The sequence below is a fragment of the Pectinophora gossypiella genome, chromosome Z (assembly GCF_024362695.1).
Source record: "Pectinophora gossypiella chromosome Z, ilPecGoss1.1, whole genome shotgun sequence".
Taxonomy (NCBI): Eukaryota; Metazoa; Arthropoda; class Insecta; order Lepidoptera; family Gelechiidae; genus Pectinophora; species Pectinophora gossypiella.
The window spans coordinates 13,283,765-13,301,769 of record NC_065433.1 but is presented as its reverse complement, the minus strand read 5'-3'; the positions used below and the strand labels follow the sequence as shown (position 1 = coordinate 13,301,769).

General features: G+C 33.2%; 3 protein-coding genes across 3 annotated transcripts in view; 1 reads left to right on the top strand and 2 right to left on the bottom strand.

Annotated features, from left to right (window-relative positions):
* Window positions 1-409: 409 nt before the first annotated feature.
* On the bottom strand, window positions 410-11,893 carry LOC126380264 (N(G),N(G)-dimethylarginine dimethylaminohydrolase 1). Its single transcript, XM_050029544.1, has 5 exons — window positions 11,365-11,893; window positions 9,333-9,435; window positions 9,118-9,215; window positions 8,797-9,024; window positions 410-8,349 (listed from the first exon to the last, which is right to left on the bottom strand). The coding sequence occupies exons 1-5, from the start codon at window positions 11,626-11,628 to the stop codon at window positions 8,242-8,244; spliced, it is 801 nt and encodes a 266-aa protein (XP_049885501.1). The 5' UTR covers window positions 11,629-11,893; the 3' UTR covers window positions 410-8,241.
* Window positions 11,894-12,887: 994 nt separating this feature from the next.
* Window positions 12,888-18,005, top strand: part of LOC126380007 (nucleobindin-2) — a 32,115-nt gene continuing 26,997 nt past the window's right edge. The window contains exon 1 of the mRNA XM_050029078.1: window positions 12,888-13,032. The gene's annotated coding sequence lies outside the window, so the exon portion shown is untranslated. The remainder of the gene's footprint in view (window positions 13,033-18,005) is intronic.
* On the bottom strand, window positions 13,411-15,026 carry LOC126380009 (transcription initiation factor TFIID subunit 7-like). Its single transcript, XM_050029086.1, has one exon. It carries the CDS (start codon window positions 15,024-15,026, stop codon window positions 13,806-13,808), a length of 1,221 nt encoding a protein of 406 aa, XP_049885043.1. The 3' UTR covers window positions 13,411-13,805.

Here is an 18,005-nt window from a genome sequence, read left to right as displayed (position 1 = left end):
TTTGTTTATCTGAGAACGAAAATATTTCGTGGCGATAGATCTATTTATTAGGTGATACATCTTGATGACAAATATAAATTTTGGTGATAGAAAATATAGTCCCTTATTCGGCAAAGATTAGATTTTTTTAATATTTATGAGGTTCATAATATTTTTATTCTTATGTCCTTAGAAAAAGTTTTGTTCGATCTACTCTGAACCGGAGTGCGAGTATGAAGCGATTGATGAATGTGGAGGAAGCAAGAGAAGTGTGTCAGGATCGAAGCAAATGTAATTCTATAGTCTCTGCTTACCCAGGTGGGAAATAGGCGTGAGTTTATGTATATATGTGTATGTTCATAATATTTTAACGTTCCCTGCCGAATGACAGTTGAATGAAATAAGGTTTAAAACAGAACAAACAAAAATGTATAACATTGCTTTTATTATTTGCTACACATACAAATGTTGACGAGGATATAAAATATAGTAATGAATTATTATGACATTATTTCGCATGCTAGGTACAAGACTATGGATAATGTCGGAGTCCTTAATACAATATTTTCAAAGGTGACTTAGGTACTGCCGTGATCACGAACATGAATTTGTACTTTCTTTAAAGACCACCGTCATATCCATAAATTACAATAGATTCAAATATACCTAATTATTGGCAATATCTACCTAATATAAATTTCAAATACAATAATACTAAGAATACTAAACAATTAAAGGAATGCTACTAAATAATCAGGTGCATAGATTCATATGTGACAACACATCAGCTTTTAGCATATTTGTGCTTTCTTTTTAAATAAATATGTATAATAATAATAAATGTAAATAAACCTTAGCTACTAAGTGTAATATTAATTTAAAAAAGCTTTCGTTTCACTGAGATTCATAATTCAAATCACAACTAAAGGAAAGTAGATGGATGCATGATCATATTTAGAATATTATTTTGTGGATAAATTAAAAAAATAACAGTCCACTCTCTTTGTGTGAAGATTAATAAGTAGTGATAACGCAGCATAATATGTAGCTGCTATGACTATTTTCCTTGACACTGAACATCAAATTTTTGCCAGCGTATTGTAAGCGCTAAGTACCCAACCTACATAATTTATTGCTTAAAATTAATAAATTGTTTAAGATAGAGTTTATGCAGAGCAAAGGTTTAAGACTTTTTCTTTTGATTAGGTACCTACATTTGAACTGTGTTTCTATCTGCCTTTACCTGGGTATAATTTACCCAAGTCTTTCAGGAAAAATAGTAGTAGAAATTAACATTTCTACTACTATTTTCTCCTTACATACTACACTACATACTTTACATACTACCGTATGTAATAGTTTCTAACCAGATTCATCATTGATGAGTGTGATCTCACCGTTACAACTAGAACTAATTCATAAACGTTCCAGTACCAATCTAATTTCCTCTGGTTGTTACCAGTTACCTATAACACATACACTAACTGTTGGCGGACTTTTTAAAGTCACTTTTAACTTATACGAAACTTTAACAATTTTACATACAATAAATTACTGTAAGGGAAAATATAACACGCCTTATTTTCATAATAAATACGTTCGGAACAAAGTAGGTACTATTTTGTGCTTCACAAATAATTAACAAATTGGAACACGCATAAATCATATAAAAATGAATAAATTATTTCTAACACTAAATAGATGACAACAAATTATGATTACCACGATTTTATGACAAAACTTATATATCGAAGTCATATTTAACAGTATAATATCATAAACAATCTTCAATAAGTTACTTTCACATCACATATAAATTAATCAAAAAGATATTGTATTATATAAATAATATGGGATTCAACATGCAAGTATCATTTTTACTCGTCAATAAATAGTCTCCCTAATTTTAATGTAAAATAGGTGGATTATGTACTATAATTGTCTACATTCTACGCACTAAAATGGAGTACATACGTACGTAATATAAGCACTTATTTGAATGGTCAATAATGTGTAAACATTGAGTATATTTTGTACTTAGAAGTTTGATATAAAACGCTACGGTACGATTAAAAGATTCTCGAGACTGGCTAATTATTATAGCGTGCCAGACGATTGTTTTTACGAGGGACAAATTAGCGTTTTTACAACATTAGGTATGCCATTACCTGAACCTAAACTTAGAAGAAACCCAGACCAAGAGTTATGTAAATGATATCTATAAATTCAAATTAGGTATATCTAGCAGTTTATTCCTCGTGGGATACTGTTTCATGAATTTTAGGTTTTATGCAATTCAATAGAAAATAATAGAATTAAACGAAATATGTTGTTGGTTTATCTAAATAAAAATCATTAGGAATTTTAATCTAAATTAACTGCCTTTTTAACCGACTCTTTCTCAATCTTTTTCTAAATTCGTCAGGATCTTTTAATCAACCAAGCAGTTAGGTAATTTAATTACCTACTTACAAGTCGGAGCATAATTGTTTAAACTGGTTTATTTATCTATGAGTAAAATGATTATTTGATGGCCTTTTGTCAAATCGACCGACTCCAAAAACTACAATGATGCCTACGGAAAAACATCAGGATTTTATATCATTTTTTCGTGTAGAGGGGCGACACTAGTTCTGATTGGCTCTGCGAATTAAAAACGTGGGTGGAGTGATACATAATAGTTTCACAAACTACGTTGACGCCCCTGTTGGCAAAATCAATATACATTTTTATATTTTATGACGATGTCAACTTAAACGCTGTGAATTTGTCGTGTACATACCTACCTATAAATTTTAATTTCTTTTTTACTACGGAACCCTAAAAGCAGTGATAGTATTATCTTGACATTATAAACATGATTAACCGAGAACAACTTATGCGATGTTTGTATTTTTGTATATGTCATCTCTTTCAAGGAGCAATTCCAACGCCGGCTTGCTGTGTGCGTCAAGCTAGCGGCCTCAAAAAAAAAATGGGCACGAAAAAATAATTTGACCATACCAAAAAATCTTACTGAAAAAAATAGTACCTGTTGTAAAAAAATTAGTACCATCACGGTTCTGGATTTATAGCCATGTTTTATTGCACTTGCTAGCTTGACGGTGAGCGAAATTTGGCGAGAGTTAACGACAAGGTCTTTCGCTTTGATTTAAACGCCAAAAAATAGTATCGAAATAGTACTCACCCCCTGCAAAATACCGAAAGTAGTACTTCAACGGTTCCAAAGTTATAAAGGTAGTTCTTTGATCCCGCTAGCTTGACGTTTTGAAAATACCTATTATCTGGGGAATGCTTGCATACTTCAGTTTGTAACTAATGTCAATAAACTCGTATGAAATAGTACTCCCTACCATCATAATTTGGACCTGATTCTCTTTGTAGAAATATGTCAAAAAGTCATTATAACCTATGTCATACATTTATCAAGACGAGTACAGTCGCGAACAAAATTATTACACATGGTCAAGAATGTTGTCAGATTTCAGTATTTTTCCCCATTTTTGGGTAAAAATTGGTGAAGTGCCAGGGTTGTTAGATGAAAGTAATATCATTGTTGAAACTATTTGAGTTATTCTACAAATACTGCAAATTGTTTATTAACAAACACTTCGATCCGTAACAAATTCAACATGAAGGTATAAATTATAAAATAAAACAGCAGATTAAAAATGTATTATGATGTATTAAAATCACAGATTGTTTTCGATAAGAACTAGACCCATGCAGCCATTTTCTATTAAAATTAGTGCATATGGGTGTATGCAATAGGAATTTTTTGTAATAGCAGCACTGAAGTGCAAAGAAATGGTAGGGTAGACCTCCAAAATGGCAATACTTACGAATAAATTGTGAGGTTATGTAATTGTCTACGTGACTGTATCAACAACAAATGTATGGCATAGGTTATGATGATTTTTTAACATTTCTACAAAGAGAATCGGATCAAAATTATGATGGTAGGGAGTACTATTTCATACGAGTTTATTGACATTAGTTACATACTGAAATATGCAAGCGTTCCCCAGATAATAGGTATTTTCAAAACGTCAAGCTAGCGGGATCAAAGAACTGCCTTTATAACTTTGGAACCGTTGAAGTACTACTTTCGGTATTTTGCAGGGGGTGAGTACTATTTCGATACTATTTTTTGGCGTTTAAATCAAAGCGAAAGACCTTGTCGTTAACTCTCGCCAAATTTCGCTCACCGTCAAGCTAGCAAGTGCAATAAAACATGGCTATAAATCCAGAACCGTGATGGTACTAATTTTTTTACAACAGGTACTATTTTTTTCAATAAGAGTACTATTTTTTGGTATGGTCAAATTATTTTTTCGTGCCCATTTTTTTTTTTGAGGCCGCTAGCTTGACGCACACGGCTTGCTTTAAATAGAGCTAAAGCTTTTTTAAAAGCATTAAGCTAAAAAGTTGTGTTTTAATAATTATGTGTCATAACAAACCTAGTTGACTGTCTTTGATTGTTCTTCTAGTACAAAAAATAACAAAATATTCTTTTGATAAGTATAAAGCAAATTGCAACATTACCGTGTGTTTTTATAATACTTAAATGAAAGGCTTCAGAGGAAACCTAGAGACCTAAAAAGATCACATTGTTGCAATTCATCTAAGAAATCAATATTGCTATTTGACCTTTGTTTGCATTGCGCACTTACTTTTAGATGCGCAAATGTCAAATTGCAGTATTTCTTTCTTTTTAACCCCCCTGCTCTAATTTTATTAGGTACTTACACGTTTACAGAAACAGGATCATACAAACAGTTTTAAAAGGTAATGAATTAGAATTCTTTCCGAATAGGTACAAAAAAAAAATATCACAATTATAAAAGAGTATTTTTTGGGAATAGTTTATACAGAGTGGTAGCGACTTCGTAACGAATACTAAGGGGGACCAGCTCATGTTTCTGAGGTAATATCAAGTGGAATTTTCCGTTGCAAAATTCACGATATTTTTTGGTTTTTAAATTATATTCAATTCTTTACTTTTGCGATAGAAATTTCCACTTGTAATTAACTCGGAATAATGAACTGGTCCCCCTCATTATTCGTTACGATGTCACTAACACCCCGTACAACTACGTACAGAAAGCCGTACGAGAACGTATGTGTGTTAGTGACACCGTAACGAAATCTGTGGGGGATGATTCCGACCATTCTGAGAGTATATCAAGTGGAAATGCCTGTCCAATTCATGAAAATATTCAGGTCCATAATTTTGCGACGGAAAATTCCACTTGATATCAACTCAGAGTCTGAATCATCCCTCCAAAGTTTTCGTTACGATGTCACTAACACTCATACGGTCTCGTACGGCTACCTGTACGTATTTGTACGTGGTGCAAGTGACATCGTAACGAATACTGTGGGAGACCAGCCTTTCAGGCCAATTAATCATTACACCGATACACACAATACATACTGACCTTTCGGCCGTGTACGAAACTCTTGTTAGGTAACCGGTATGGTACGAACATGTATGAAGAATAATTCTTACTACGAAACTATTATAGTTTCGTAAGAAAACTTTTAAATACCAGTTTCGTAATATTTTGTATTTTTTTTTTGCTTTTGAGAAGGAAACGTCGTAAGATATTGGAAAAGAACGCTCTTTCCTGTGTCTGTGTTACTCATTTCATTAGATACCAAAAGAAATAAGTAGAGGTAGTATCATAGTAAAACAATAAATTATTCTTGGTTACGTAGCATTAGTTTCATATGCGGTCATGCGTAACCAATGTCGTAGGAAGAATAAGTATTCTTCTAGCTTTTAACGTATAGTAAGAATTATTCTCCGTACGACATTTCGTACGCTTTACGTAGCATGAACAGTCAAAGGGGCACTGAATAGTTATACATATAATACAGTTACTTTTATTATAACATGGAATACAGTTAGAGAATAAAATACATAAGTTCTAAATATTGGAATATAGGCTGGAGATCTTATACTATTAGGAGGCAAAACGTAGGAATGATCGGACTCTTTGAATAACAATACCTAATCAGATGAAAATATATCTAGGTATGTCTTGAAATGTAAAACATTTCATAACAGAAATCAGTCTTGAAGCTTGAGGAATGGGTTATATAGACTAACTACCTATATGAGGTAAAATGTATTTAAAATGCATTGTGCCTTAAAAGTTTCCATAAAGGAAAACTAAATATAAATATATGTATAAGTTTAGCATCGACATCGTACAACCGCAGATTTTAGTAATTAAAGAAATTAAACCACAAAATGTATGCAACATTCTCCAGTTTAATATACTTTAAACTAAAATACGATATGGAATTCGAGATTAAAACTATAAACAGGTGTGGTGGGGCCATTAAAAATACTAACTACTAAGTATAAATCTAAAAATTATAAACAAGAAAGTATTAGTTACAAATAGGAAACATACAAAAATATTTATTGGACATTTTCTTGTCTGTCACAACGAAATCATACTACATCATACCACATACGCGAAAAGAAAAAAGTTTGAATATACCTTCAAATGTCGAACCCGACCGTTGCTATAGGTACATTTCACGATATGTGTAAAAAATAATAAAGATAATTAATATTTATTATTTACAGGTTACATACCAAAGGAAAGTTGGAACGATACAAAAGTAAAGTAAAAAAAAAAAATGACCAATCGTAATGTCTAATAATAAGAATGTTTAATTTAGACAACACTCAAACTTTACGTTTCATCAGCTAGATGAAAGAACATCTCAAAATTCGGATTCCACTTCTGAAAAGCGATTATGAACGGATACTATGTACTGTATATTATATATTTTAGTACAAATGGCCAATTTTTATATTTTTTTTGGAAATTCCCACGAATTTCCAGAAAAGATGGCGTTTTTAAAAAGTCCTTCGTTTAACCTTCTAATTTCATAGATAAGAGACATAATAATATGCTATCTTTTTTTTGGATATAAATGATGACCCTTTTTATTACACCTAGGCACAATACATCCTGCACCCATTATGATTCTAATCACAATAAAGAGAAGCAATAAAAGTACCTAGCAACATAATTATATGCATAATCTGATCCAAATATCCTGCAACAATTATTTTATATATGTTTCTGCCGTTACATTATAGTTTTGAATAATTATGTATCCGAGTAATGAGAAAATAGGTATAAGGGCCATGTATATTATTTTTGAGGAACATAGTCTGAAAAGTCCCTAATTAGATAATGAATTCCTTTTAAAAATGTTTACATATTTGTGAACATTTTATGGAAATCACTTTGACAATGACAGATGTTTGTTTATAGTTTATATCCCGAATTCCATATCGTAGTGGTCTCCCAAGAGACAAACTGCTCTTCTTTTCAACTGCATGACCATATAATAATGTTTGACATTAAATTGATTTAATACATTCACACTTTGGAATTTACAACACATATTATACCTACATAAGTTTTAGCTTTCTGCCCTTTTTTCTATATTTGAACTTTAACAATGGCGCTTATTCGGGTGGACACAAAATAAACCTAATTCTAGTTTGACAGCTCTTAAACTAGTGCCATCCTTCACTTACAATAAATGGAAGACAGAGATAGAGCTAGTTTTAGTCCTGTCAAATTAAGTTGAAATTAAGTTGGTGATTGCTTGAATCGGCACCAATGGCAAATTTTCATTATACCCATTTAAAAAGCTTTTGTTTTTGTGTTCAAGTTACAAACACCAGAGAATGACATCTCTGGTTCAAGTTCAACAATGTATTTTGCACTAACAAGAAGCATTATTTTTATTTTCCACTATTTATTTAATTCTGATTCTTACACAAATATGCGTAAAAAGGACTCTTTTGCAATAAACTAGTTTTACTTGTTATGTGGTATGTATTTGGGTTTTTATTTAAACTGTATTGAATCCAGAATCAAAACCCACAAAACTAATATTCTGGAGTTAATACCCCGTGTGAATTTTCTTCGATAAAGACTTTAACAGCGAGGGTGTGCTGCCCCTCACACCCAGCACAACCTAGCTGCCAAAAAGACCAATGAATGTAACAGGTACCTACTATTTGTTTCCAGTTTTCTCACCTACGCCTTATGTTTCTCATTCTTCAACAATTCTTAAAGATACAGTAGTATAACATTTATTATCTTGAATAGGTTTTACAAATAGATTTTTTAATGATTTTTGCAAATGGATTTATACTTGAACACATTAGCTGGTAATAGTTGTTTTTTTTAATATTTTTTTAAAATAAATGACGATTGCTTAAGGTTTCCTTACCAACAAACAACACCCACTCAGACCAGTTGATATTTTGGCGAGTTCAGAAAAACAGATTGATCTTCTGGCGAAGTCAATTTTTTCGCAGAACACCTGAAATGTTAGAATTTTTAAATCAGCGAATGAAGTCGACTGAAATATTTTAGGTGAAATATCAAAATATTAATTTTAATGCGATAAAATGAATAATCAGCCGTAAGCAACCACATTTAGCAGGTATTGAAGTCCGAAAATGAACTTGGAATGGATGTTGGAGTTCCGAATAATAAGTAGCTGAATGTATATTACAACTTTACGCCCATTGTCCAATACAAAAAAGAAATACAAGAAAAAACAGAAATGATACAAATCTTCATAGGATTTTAAAGAGTACCTATTCAAAATACCTGTGTTTTTCTTAATCAGATTATAATGAGTCTTGATACTACAGATAAGTCAATTTATCGAACAGTAACAGCATTATCACGTAACAAAAGCTGGGATGCCTATTGTGGCCTGAGATAATTTGTTATGGTCTGTGGGATATACTGAATGGATTACCTTGAAAGAGTCCGGTATTTCCTCAATGGCCCTATGTATGAGAGTTCCGTTGACATAGAGGCAATTGGCAGCATCATCTTCAGGGACAGTGAGGGTTTGATAAGAGAATGTTGCTTCCCGCTCAATCCTCTTGAGTAGTTCTTTTGCCTCTTTGCTAGCCCCGACACACAAGATGTCTGGTCCGGCCACTGTTATATACTTTTTTAAATGCTGTGCGCCTTTGGAAACCTACAAGTTAGCAAAGAAAAGCAACAATTTTTTTTACATTAACCAACACTAATTTTACAAATAACTAAAATTATTTTTTTTGTAGGTAAGTACCTTAATGGGTGTACATGGAAATTCAGGAAATGCCTCAGCAACTGCACTGGCCCCGATTTCATTGCTGGTTTCCGATATTCCCACAAAAAACTCCCGCCCTAAAAATGTAAATAATAACATAGTAATATAACACACACATGACAGTAACATAGTAATCGTAAATATTCCATTATGGTAAATGTTTAATTCTTACTAAATATCTAATCACATCTTACCAGTAAAAAGCACATCGGAACCAAGAATCTTAGCATCTGGATCAGCAACTTCAATTATAGACTGTCCTAACTCCCTTTTTAATATTTCTCTGATTTTCTTCATCTAAAATAAAACAGACACTTATTTACATACATTCAATTATTAGATATAGTTGTAGGGAACAGCATGCATAAAGACACAGTTGCATAAAGAGACAGTTGCATAAAGACACAGTCGCATAAAGACACAGTCACATAAAGACACAGTCGCATAAAGACACAGTCACATAAAGACACAGTCGCATAAAGGCACAGGAGCGTAAAGTTAAGATTAGACATTTTAACATTACATTTCCAAACTCCAGTGATTGAAAATGAAACCTGTTAAAATGTCTAATTGTGTTGATCAAGGGATCAACGTTGGTGCGATAGCTAGATATAATAAATAATGTCAGTCAAAAGTAAAAATAAAGACAAACTTCACCCACAAACTCCAACCGCAGAACGACAAATTTTATGATGGCAGAGTCACAGGCAAAACATAAGTATTCATATCTTATATCTCATAGTATGTGTAATATAACATCAACAAAAAATCTTAACATTGCAGATAGAATTGATTTTAGTATATCTTTAATTTCGCATCAGTTTCAATTTCACAGAAAGCAGACTATAATAATATTATGTAATGGGGTGGGCAGCCACTTTTAATAGAAAGTCCTAAGATGACTATGATAAACTGTATGGTGGCAGGTGATATGCCTAGAAATAATGGTGAATCATGTTGGCCAGGACACCATTGATTCACCATAATTAACATATATATATATGTAGGTATCTACCTATTAAATGTGTACCTATACCTACTATGATTTTTATTTGCTCCCAGTTCACCATAGAATCAAATTATACTTAATAATAATTATAATTACATTAACTATTTTTTTTGTTGCCTTTAATACACAGTGTAGTTAGTGTATCAGATTAACATAACATAAACAGCCTATCTATAATGTGAGGTCCCACTGCTGGGCACAGGCCTCCCCTCAATCAACCCACTTTACTATGCTGGTACACTGCAGGTTGGTAGAGGTATTTTTACTGTATGTATGATGATGTATTAGATTAACCTTTAAATAAGGGTCAATCAGGTCTAGGTATCATTTCGCAGAGCACCAATTGAGGTCATACCAATCTAAAAAATTAAACATGAAAATTAACCATGTTAGTGGTTTCGTCACATACCTACTGTACATAGTACAGGTTATAGTAGTCATTTAGAAAAGGCAAATTATACTAAGTATGTAAAATGATGGCAATACCCCATGATTAGGAAATTCATTTACGAAGCACCTATAATCAGTAGGAATAATCTGGAAAAGATCCCTATGAAAGCAGACTTAAGGCACAAAATATAAAAAGTAATCACTTGGCTATAGTACCTCCCTGGCACTATGAGAGATTTTAGAAGTATATCACAAGGGCACATTTTAACGCAATAAGCAATAAGGTCATTAATGGACATGAAACTAAATTGTTAATTGTTTAGTGGAAGAAATAAGTAGGTAATTAAGTACCTATTTATAAGGATCGCAAGAAGTTGCACAAGTAAAAATATTTAAAAATGTATTTAATTTATAAAAACATATGTGTAAGGCTCAAAACCACGAAGGTGGCGAATTTGGTTTGGAAGCTCGTAAAATAAAATATACAAATGAATAACGTTAAATAAGAATTGAATACTATCGAGATCAGTTAGATGTATCTATACCTAAAATTTATAATTTGAAAAATAAGTTATTTTAAATAATTTAAAAAGAAATATGTGTAAAAAGTCATTCCGGGAACACGACAGCATTTTTGGGAACTCTACTTTTATTTGCCTTTATAATACTAATTTCAAATATTATTGAACATTTAATTATGCACTTACAAACATAATAAAGTTATTATTATAGTAATATCTAATTTTACTTCTCAAGTCATCTAAATTTTGCTATATTTTGAATTTGGTGCTTGAAATTAAATTAAAATTAATAAAGATTCAACTCACTTTGTATTCTTCTCCACTGTCTAATTGCCTGGGCAGCAGTGCAATTCCATGGTTTATTATTCCAATATCTTCAACGACAACATTGGTAGGAAAGGTACCTGCTAAATCCACCTCGAGCACATCAACATTCAATTCTCTAAGTAATCTCAGGTAGCAATCGTGTTGTCGCCGGGCGTCATTGAAGTCAGCTTTATCGGTCAGTCGAAGAGCTGGAGTCACTTTGCCGACTATGGCATGGGTATACTCATGCATTTTGAAATCCATTTTCAATCAAGCTCTGCACCTGCTACGTTAACAAATCCTTAAAAGCTTAATCAGTCGATCACCTAAAAATAGACGTAAGTATACGTAGCCGTAGGTTACCAGCGACCTATACACAAAACATTGACGACTATATTTTACATAAAATAAAACAGCGTGGCACACTATTAATATACTAAAGTAAATTAATTATTAAAACGAAAAACCCACGTCGACCACCGCCAAACAACTAGACACTCTAGACAGACTCACTCTCACTCACTCACTCACAGTAACGGCTGATGCACTCTCATAAAAAAAGTTCTCGGCCTATAGGAGACGAGGATAACGTCAACCTCGCCCCTTGCGCACCCGTCCTCAGCCGCGATCTATTTTATGAAAATGACAGTAATGACCTTTTATACGTACAAGGTCAATAAATAGTTTTCCTATAGTTTGCTATGTCACTTCGTTACAAGTGCGTCGACTCAACCCTGCTCCTCCGCTTTTGCGTCGAGATTATACAATGACAATATCCAGAAGCTTAATTTTGTTTTCGAGCCTAGAGAATCATTAACCTTGTGACTCTTTTTGTTTGTAATGATTTATAGATACATGCATTAGATTTTAATACAAAAATAACTGGTCCAATATTATAAATTGAATTTGAAATGGCACACAACGTATTGAAATAAGAATTATTATTGGGCGACCGACAGCGATACAAAAATTATAAAATTCCAAAATAAATGTCAAATATAAAAAAAACTGTTTTCTTTAATAATCCCAATACCTACAACAAAACACCTTCCAGTTATGAAAAGTTATCTTCCCCCAAGAAGCGACAAAAGCGAACTAGCCGGGTCAAATTGACAGTATTTATTGATTGCGTTTGCTCAAAGTTTAAGCAAAAACTGTTAACGTCAAATTCAATATCACCCCATCTGTCCTAGATCTATCCCTACAAAAACAATGATGGTAGGTAAGCACGTACGTAAACTTGATTGTACGTATATTATTCGCAATCACCACAGATATTTAATAGTATAATATTTAAGTTAGTTTTAATAGTATTAAATGTCTGTGGCAATCACATAGTATGTAATGTAAGTAGTCAATTGGTCTTTATAGCATGGAATAAGAAGAGGTTTTCTTATACCTATTTTCATTTTTTCGAATGAGAACGCAATGGAACACAGCCATACAGCCTAACCTGCGTAAACTTAGCTAATAAAGTGTTAATTTTATTTTGTAAGCTCACTCATCAGGCCACGTTTAAAATCTTTTCCTTTTTTGTACAATGGCGTTGCCACGCTTCATTCGATAACGTAGTGATTACATTCTCTTTGCATTTGATCTTACAAGTTTACTTTTAGTGTCGTACTATTTAGTACCGCAAAATGATTCCTTCTACTTTTTTGAAGTCAGGTAAAAAGATTATTTTTTTTATATTAATCATAAGTTTAAAAACTAAAACCTGCCCGACTATGAAAGAATCACGCTCTAAAAGTATAAAACAAGAAAATATTTTTCTGAACTTCTTCTGAATAGTGATGTATAAAGAGACCATTGCATTGGTTCCTAAGCAAACTCGACAGAAAGATAGACCTTATCGTAATCATTTTCATAGGTAATAACACAGATTCTTGAATTATATTTTTATGAGATCTAGTAGTTCTGATTTATTTTTTAGTCTTAAGTATGAATTTAATATAAGGCTGTGGTGTGTGTGCCAATCGGTGAACGATGCAAATGGTGTATTGAGAATTTGAGATCTCCCTTCTAAATACCAAATAAAACAAAGTATTAAGTCAGTTTATACATTTATTTTAGACAGCAATTATAGAGATAGAATGTATTTTGATCATAAAAGCAGTTTTACCTGTGTAGTAAGTAGTTAATAAATTCATTTTAAGTACTCAATTAATGTACCGACATGACTATAGTCATGAAACCATGTATTAGGGCATAGTACTGGAAGTTACATTCTTTCATGATATCTAGTAAGTTGATAGGCATGTGTAGTAACCACCTACCCAATTACTACAATTTTCTAAAGTATATATAATTAAGTTTTCAAACAATACATATAGACAGATATTGTACATATTACACTGAATATTCTTAAATCTAAACATCAAAAATCTGCATATTTGCTGAAAAAATTGCTTATGATAATGATAATTGGTAATATGAAATTATTAGATATCTTCAGAACTTTGAAGAACAAGTAAACCTTGATATTCCATTTCTTTATACATTATGTCTTGATTTAAGGTATGCAGAATATCCTGAAATCTTTGCCGTAATGCTAAATTTTCCATTCCAGCTATTTCATGTTGTGTCCTTTGTTTCCGCTGCTTTAACTCCTCTAATTCTGCTCGGAGTTGATCGATTCTCAATTGCATATTGTCTTTAGACATGTCTCGAGAAGTGTAATCAATATCATCTCCTGACGACATACCTTCACCCTTGGGATATCCAGATGTTGCAGGTGTTGGTTCTTGATTTTCACTAAGATAACTTTTTGAAGATATACCCTGAGCCGTAGTAAACATCCCTGGTTCAAACTCTGTTGGCATAATATTAATTCCTTTATTTTGCATGTCAGCCATGCCTTGCATGGAATTAGTGTCAGACAAACGACTGTCATAAGGAAATAAATGACTATCTTCTATTTCAACATTAATGTTATCTTCATCTTCACTGTCGCTCACAGCTCCTCCAAAGATATCTACAACATTAGATGTCTCAGTGTTGGATGTACCTGGTACTTGCTCATATTTAACCTTGTCTGTTTTTCCTTTCTTTTTAGGCTTAACATTGGTAGTTGTAGAAGTATTAGGCTCATTCTTATGAGCTTTTTCATCCTCTTCTTGCACCACTTCCCATTTAAAGTCTACAGCTTCATTGTCAGCTCGCAACAATCTTTTAACTTCCTTTTCTATCTCTGGTGCTTCTACACATTTCTTCTTCAAAGTTTTTCGGAATCGTCTTTTTCTAACGTTTTTAGTTGGCGGTGTGACACCATGTGGCCAGAGAAACTTTTTATCTACTTTATAAGGATCTTTTTTCTTACTCTTGGCTGGGGATTCTTCTTCGACTGGCGACTGATCTAGCTCTGTTTTGCATATCATCATTTGACAGATATCAGCGGACTTATAGAAACTTTTGTTATCGATTGTTTTGAGAGATTCTATGATTGTTGGTAAATCAACTATTTTGCCATGCATAAGCCAGTGGTCGAACCGAACTTCGCCATTTCTCATGTCGTTTTCAATCTGAATAGTTAATCGGTTTTTTAAATTTTCACCACTTTTTAGCAATTCTCTCAATTGTTTCGCAGGTTCTTCTGGAAGCCTCATCACAAACTGTGTCTCCAACTCCGTCGGATATTCGGGTTCGCGCTTCTCTCTGCTCATACTTAAGTAAAATATTATTAATTCACTGATTCAAAAGATTTATTCGATAAAGGCGGATATATTATGATGTAAATAAGCTTTTCTAATAAAGTAAGAACTTATTACATCAAAGATCAATCAAATCAATACACGACACGATTACAATACAAACTAGTTGGTTTGCTGTTTATGGTACGGTGTCAACGTCAAATTGAAACTTTTTTTTCCTCCGAAGGGCAAGGATAGGGAACTATAGCTTTACAGCCATGTGTTTTGTATTTTTTTTCTTGATGATGATAATGAAATCGCAATACATTCAACGCATTACAGCCTTATTATTACACCAAATATTCCCCAACAACTTTTCCCGAACACAGGTTCGGTCGTTCGATTTTTTCCCGTTCGTTTATTTTGACATTCGCGGTATTATTTACTTCCAGTCCCATTATTACTTAATATTTTATAAATACATTTACTATTATAGTTCTTATACTTTTTCACTGACTACCTATTCAATTATGTTTTTAAATCATTAAAATATTATTACATTAATTTCTACATGACTACACCTTAGGCGTAGGAAAAAAAAGTCCATTATTTTACGTATGTATAATAAATATTTTTAACAACTTCTAACTTCTGCTTCGTAAAATATTTTTTGCTAGATAGAAGGAATGAAATCTACTTTAAAATAAGAAACTCATGGAACTTTTTCTATGACAGGTAGGGACATGCCGCACCATTAACAGAATAAACAATAACACTACCTACATATAGAAGGGATGCTCTTCACCCCGCACAGTTACTGGCTTGGATTGCCTCACCCGACGTAGTTCAAGAAGATATTTTTTTTTACTTTCTTTATTAATAATTATTTTTCATTAATCAATATCAAAACTTTGTCGTAATCTTTTTATTTTATCTAGCATAATTGATTCCACTGCTAATCAAAGATCTCCCCTTGATTCTTCCACTGTTTTCAGCTCTGCGTTGTTTTAATAACTATAACTATACTATTCTTCACTGTTTAAGCAATATTCTAAAACTAAATTTGCGTCCCTGATATGGTCACACCAGTAACTTGTACGCCGAATCAAGAATATTGATTTTTCAAATTGCAAAGTGTTTACCGGTAAGTCCGGTTATTAGTTACACGTTTATTTATTATATACTTATTAAAAGCAGATATCGGACAAGGATTGTGGTTAAATATTGTAAAGACTGAGCACAAAGTGGACAACCAGAGCTCAAAAAGATGGAAAATTATTTCCAAGATATAATCCATCAACAACAAAAAACCATGATAGATATTAGGCGAGAAATGTATCGCATATTGCACCCGCACGAAACTCCGGCAGTTATTGTGGAACCAGCATATCAACATTTAAATTTTGATTATAATTTGGTAATTGGTGCTGAAAATTGTGTGGTACCGACCCACCTCGTGGAAGCTGAGGTCATGCAGACTGGTGAAGATTTTAGCAACGGCACTACGGGGGAAGAGGATGTTGACACTGAAGAAGCTCAGGTTACTGCTGGTAATGGTGAGCTGAACTGTGGCCAAGCGTGTGCAGATATGATGATTCCAGGAGGCGATACTATAGTAATAGATGATAATGAAACTACGGATATCCACGATGATGAGACTATCGAGATACCCGATGACGAGTCCGTAGAGTTTCACGACGAGGAAACCGTAATAATCCAAAATGATGACGACTCTCAATCGAATGAGGTTTCCGATAATAGCAACATGGCGAATTATGCAAATGCTAGAGAAAATTACTTCTCTGGTTTTTTTAATTCCAATGAAGCGAACAGTGACCATAATTGTTATGGTGAGCTCAATGGTTCCCCAGAGTTTATTGATTATGGCGACAACATTGAAGACACTCAGACTGAAGATTATTGGGATAATAATCAAGAGCCGAACTACTCTCCAACGCGTGTCGAGCCTGAGCAGATTTTTAATGAAGATTCCCAGTCTGACAATGAAATGCAGACTAACGATGAACCGAATCACACTGAGGGGGATCAGGAATCCGATTACATAGATGTTGAAAGTGTCGATAACGAACCGAATTCGATCACGAATGTGACAATAGTAGAAGTCCGCCATATTGATCCATTACCCAATGAAGCATCCGATGATGACTTGGAAGGTGACTATGAGCGGAACTATGCACGAAGGCGCAGATATCGTCGCAGTTATAATGAAGACACCCAGTCAGATGATGATGAATCAGACGCTCACGAGCACCGCAATCGAGAGATTTTTTGCCGCTACGAAAGGTCGAACCGAGACCAATCAGAGTTTCCCGGAATATACGGGCATATCAACTGTCACTGCAAAAGATGCGTGCGGTGTGGAAATCCAATAATTCGATTCCAGAGTGATTTAATTCGGACCACAAGAAGACTAAATGAAAAGATGGAGGAAATAAAGAAATATGAGCATTTTGCAAATATTTTACAGAGAGCTTTGGACCTGCCATACGATGCTAACAGGGACATGCTGGTGATGAAGATTCTTAAAATTTTGAAAGGTAAATTGCGCTCAATGGAGACGGCGAGAGCCTACGGTAAGAGGAAGGCAAGAATGCAAAAATACTGCACAGAATGCGAACTTAATCATGGTGATTATTACTACAGGCGATCGCGATATAGAAATTAAGATTATAATAAATGCGGTTGATTGTAACGATTAGTCTGCTTTAGAGCTTAAGAATGAGTGGAATTATTTAAAAAGAAAGGTTGAAAGAGGGCTCAAATAAAAAGAAAACTATGCAAAAGTGAAAAGTAATTTTGTGTCAAGGAGGGTGTCATTAAATATTTCTGATTATTGGTGTTTTATAGAATATTCATGAATTAATATGTGTAACTAAATGTATTCTTTGTAGAACTTTTGTGACCATCGTCCAATGTTATTTTATTTAAGTAGGTGTACTAAACAACCGAGTGCAAGTCAAACTTGCGGATTACGTTAAATTAATGATTATA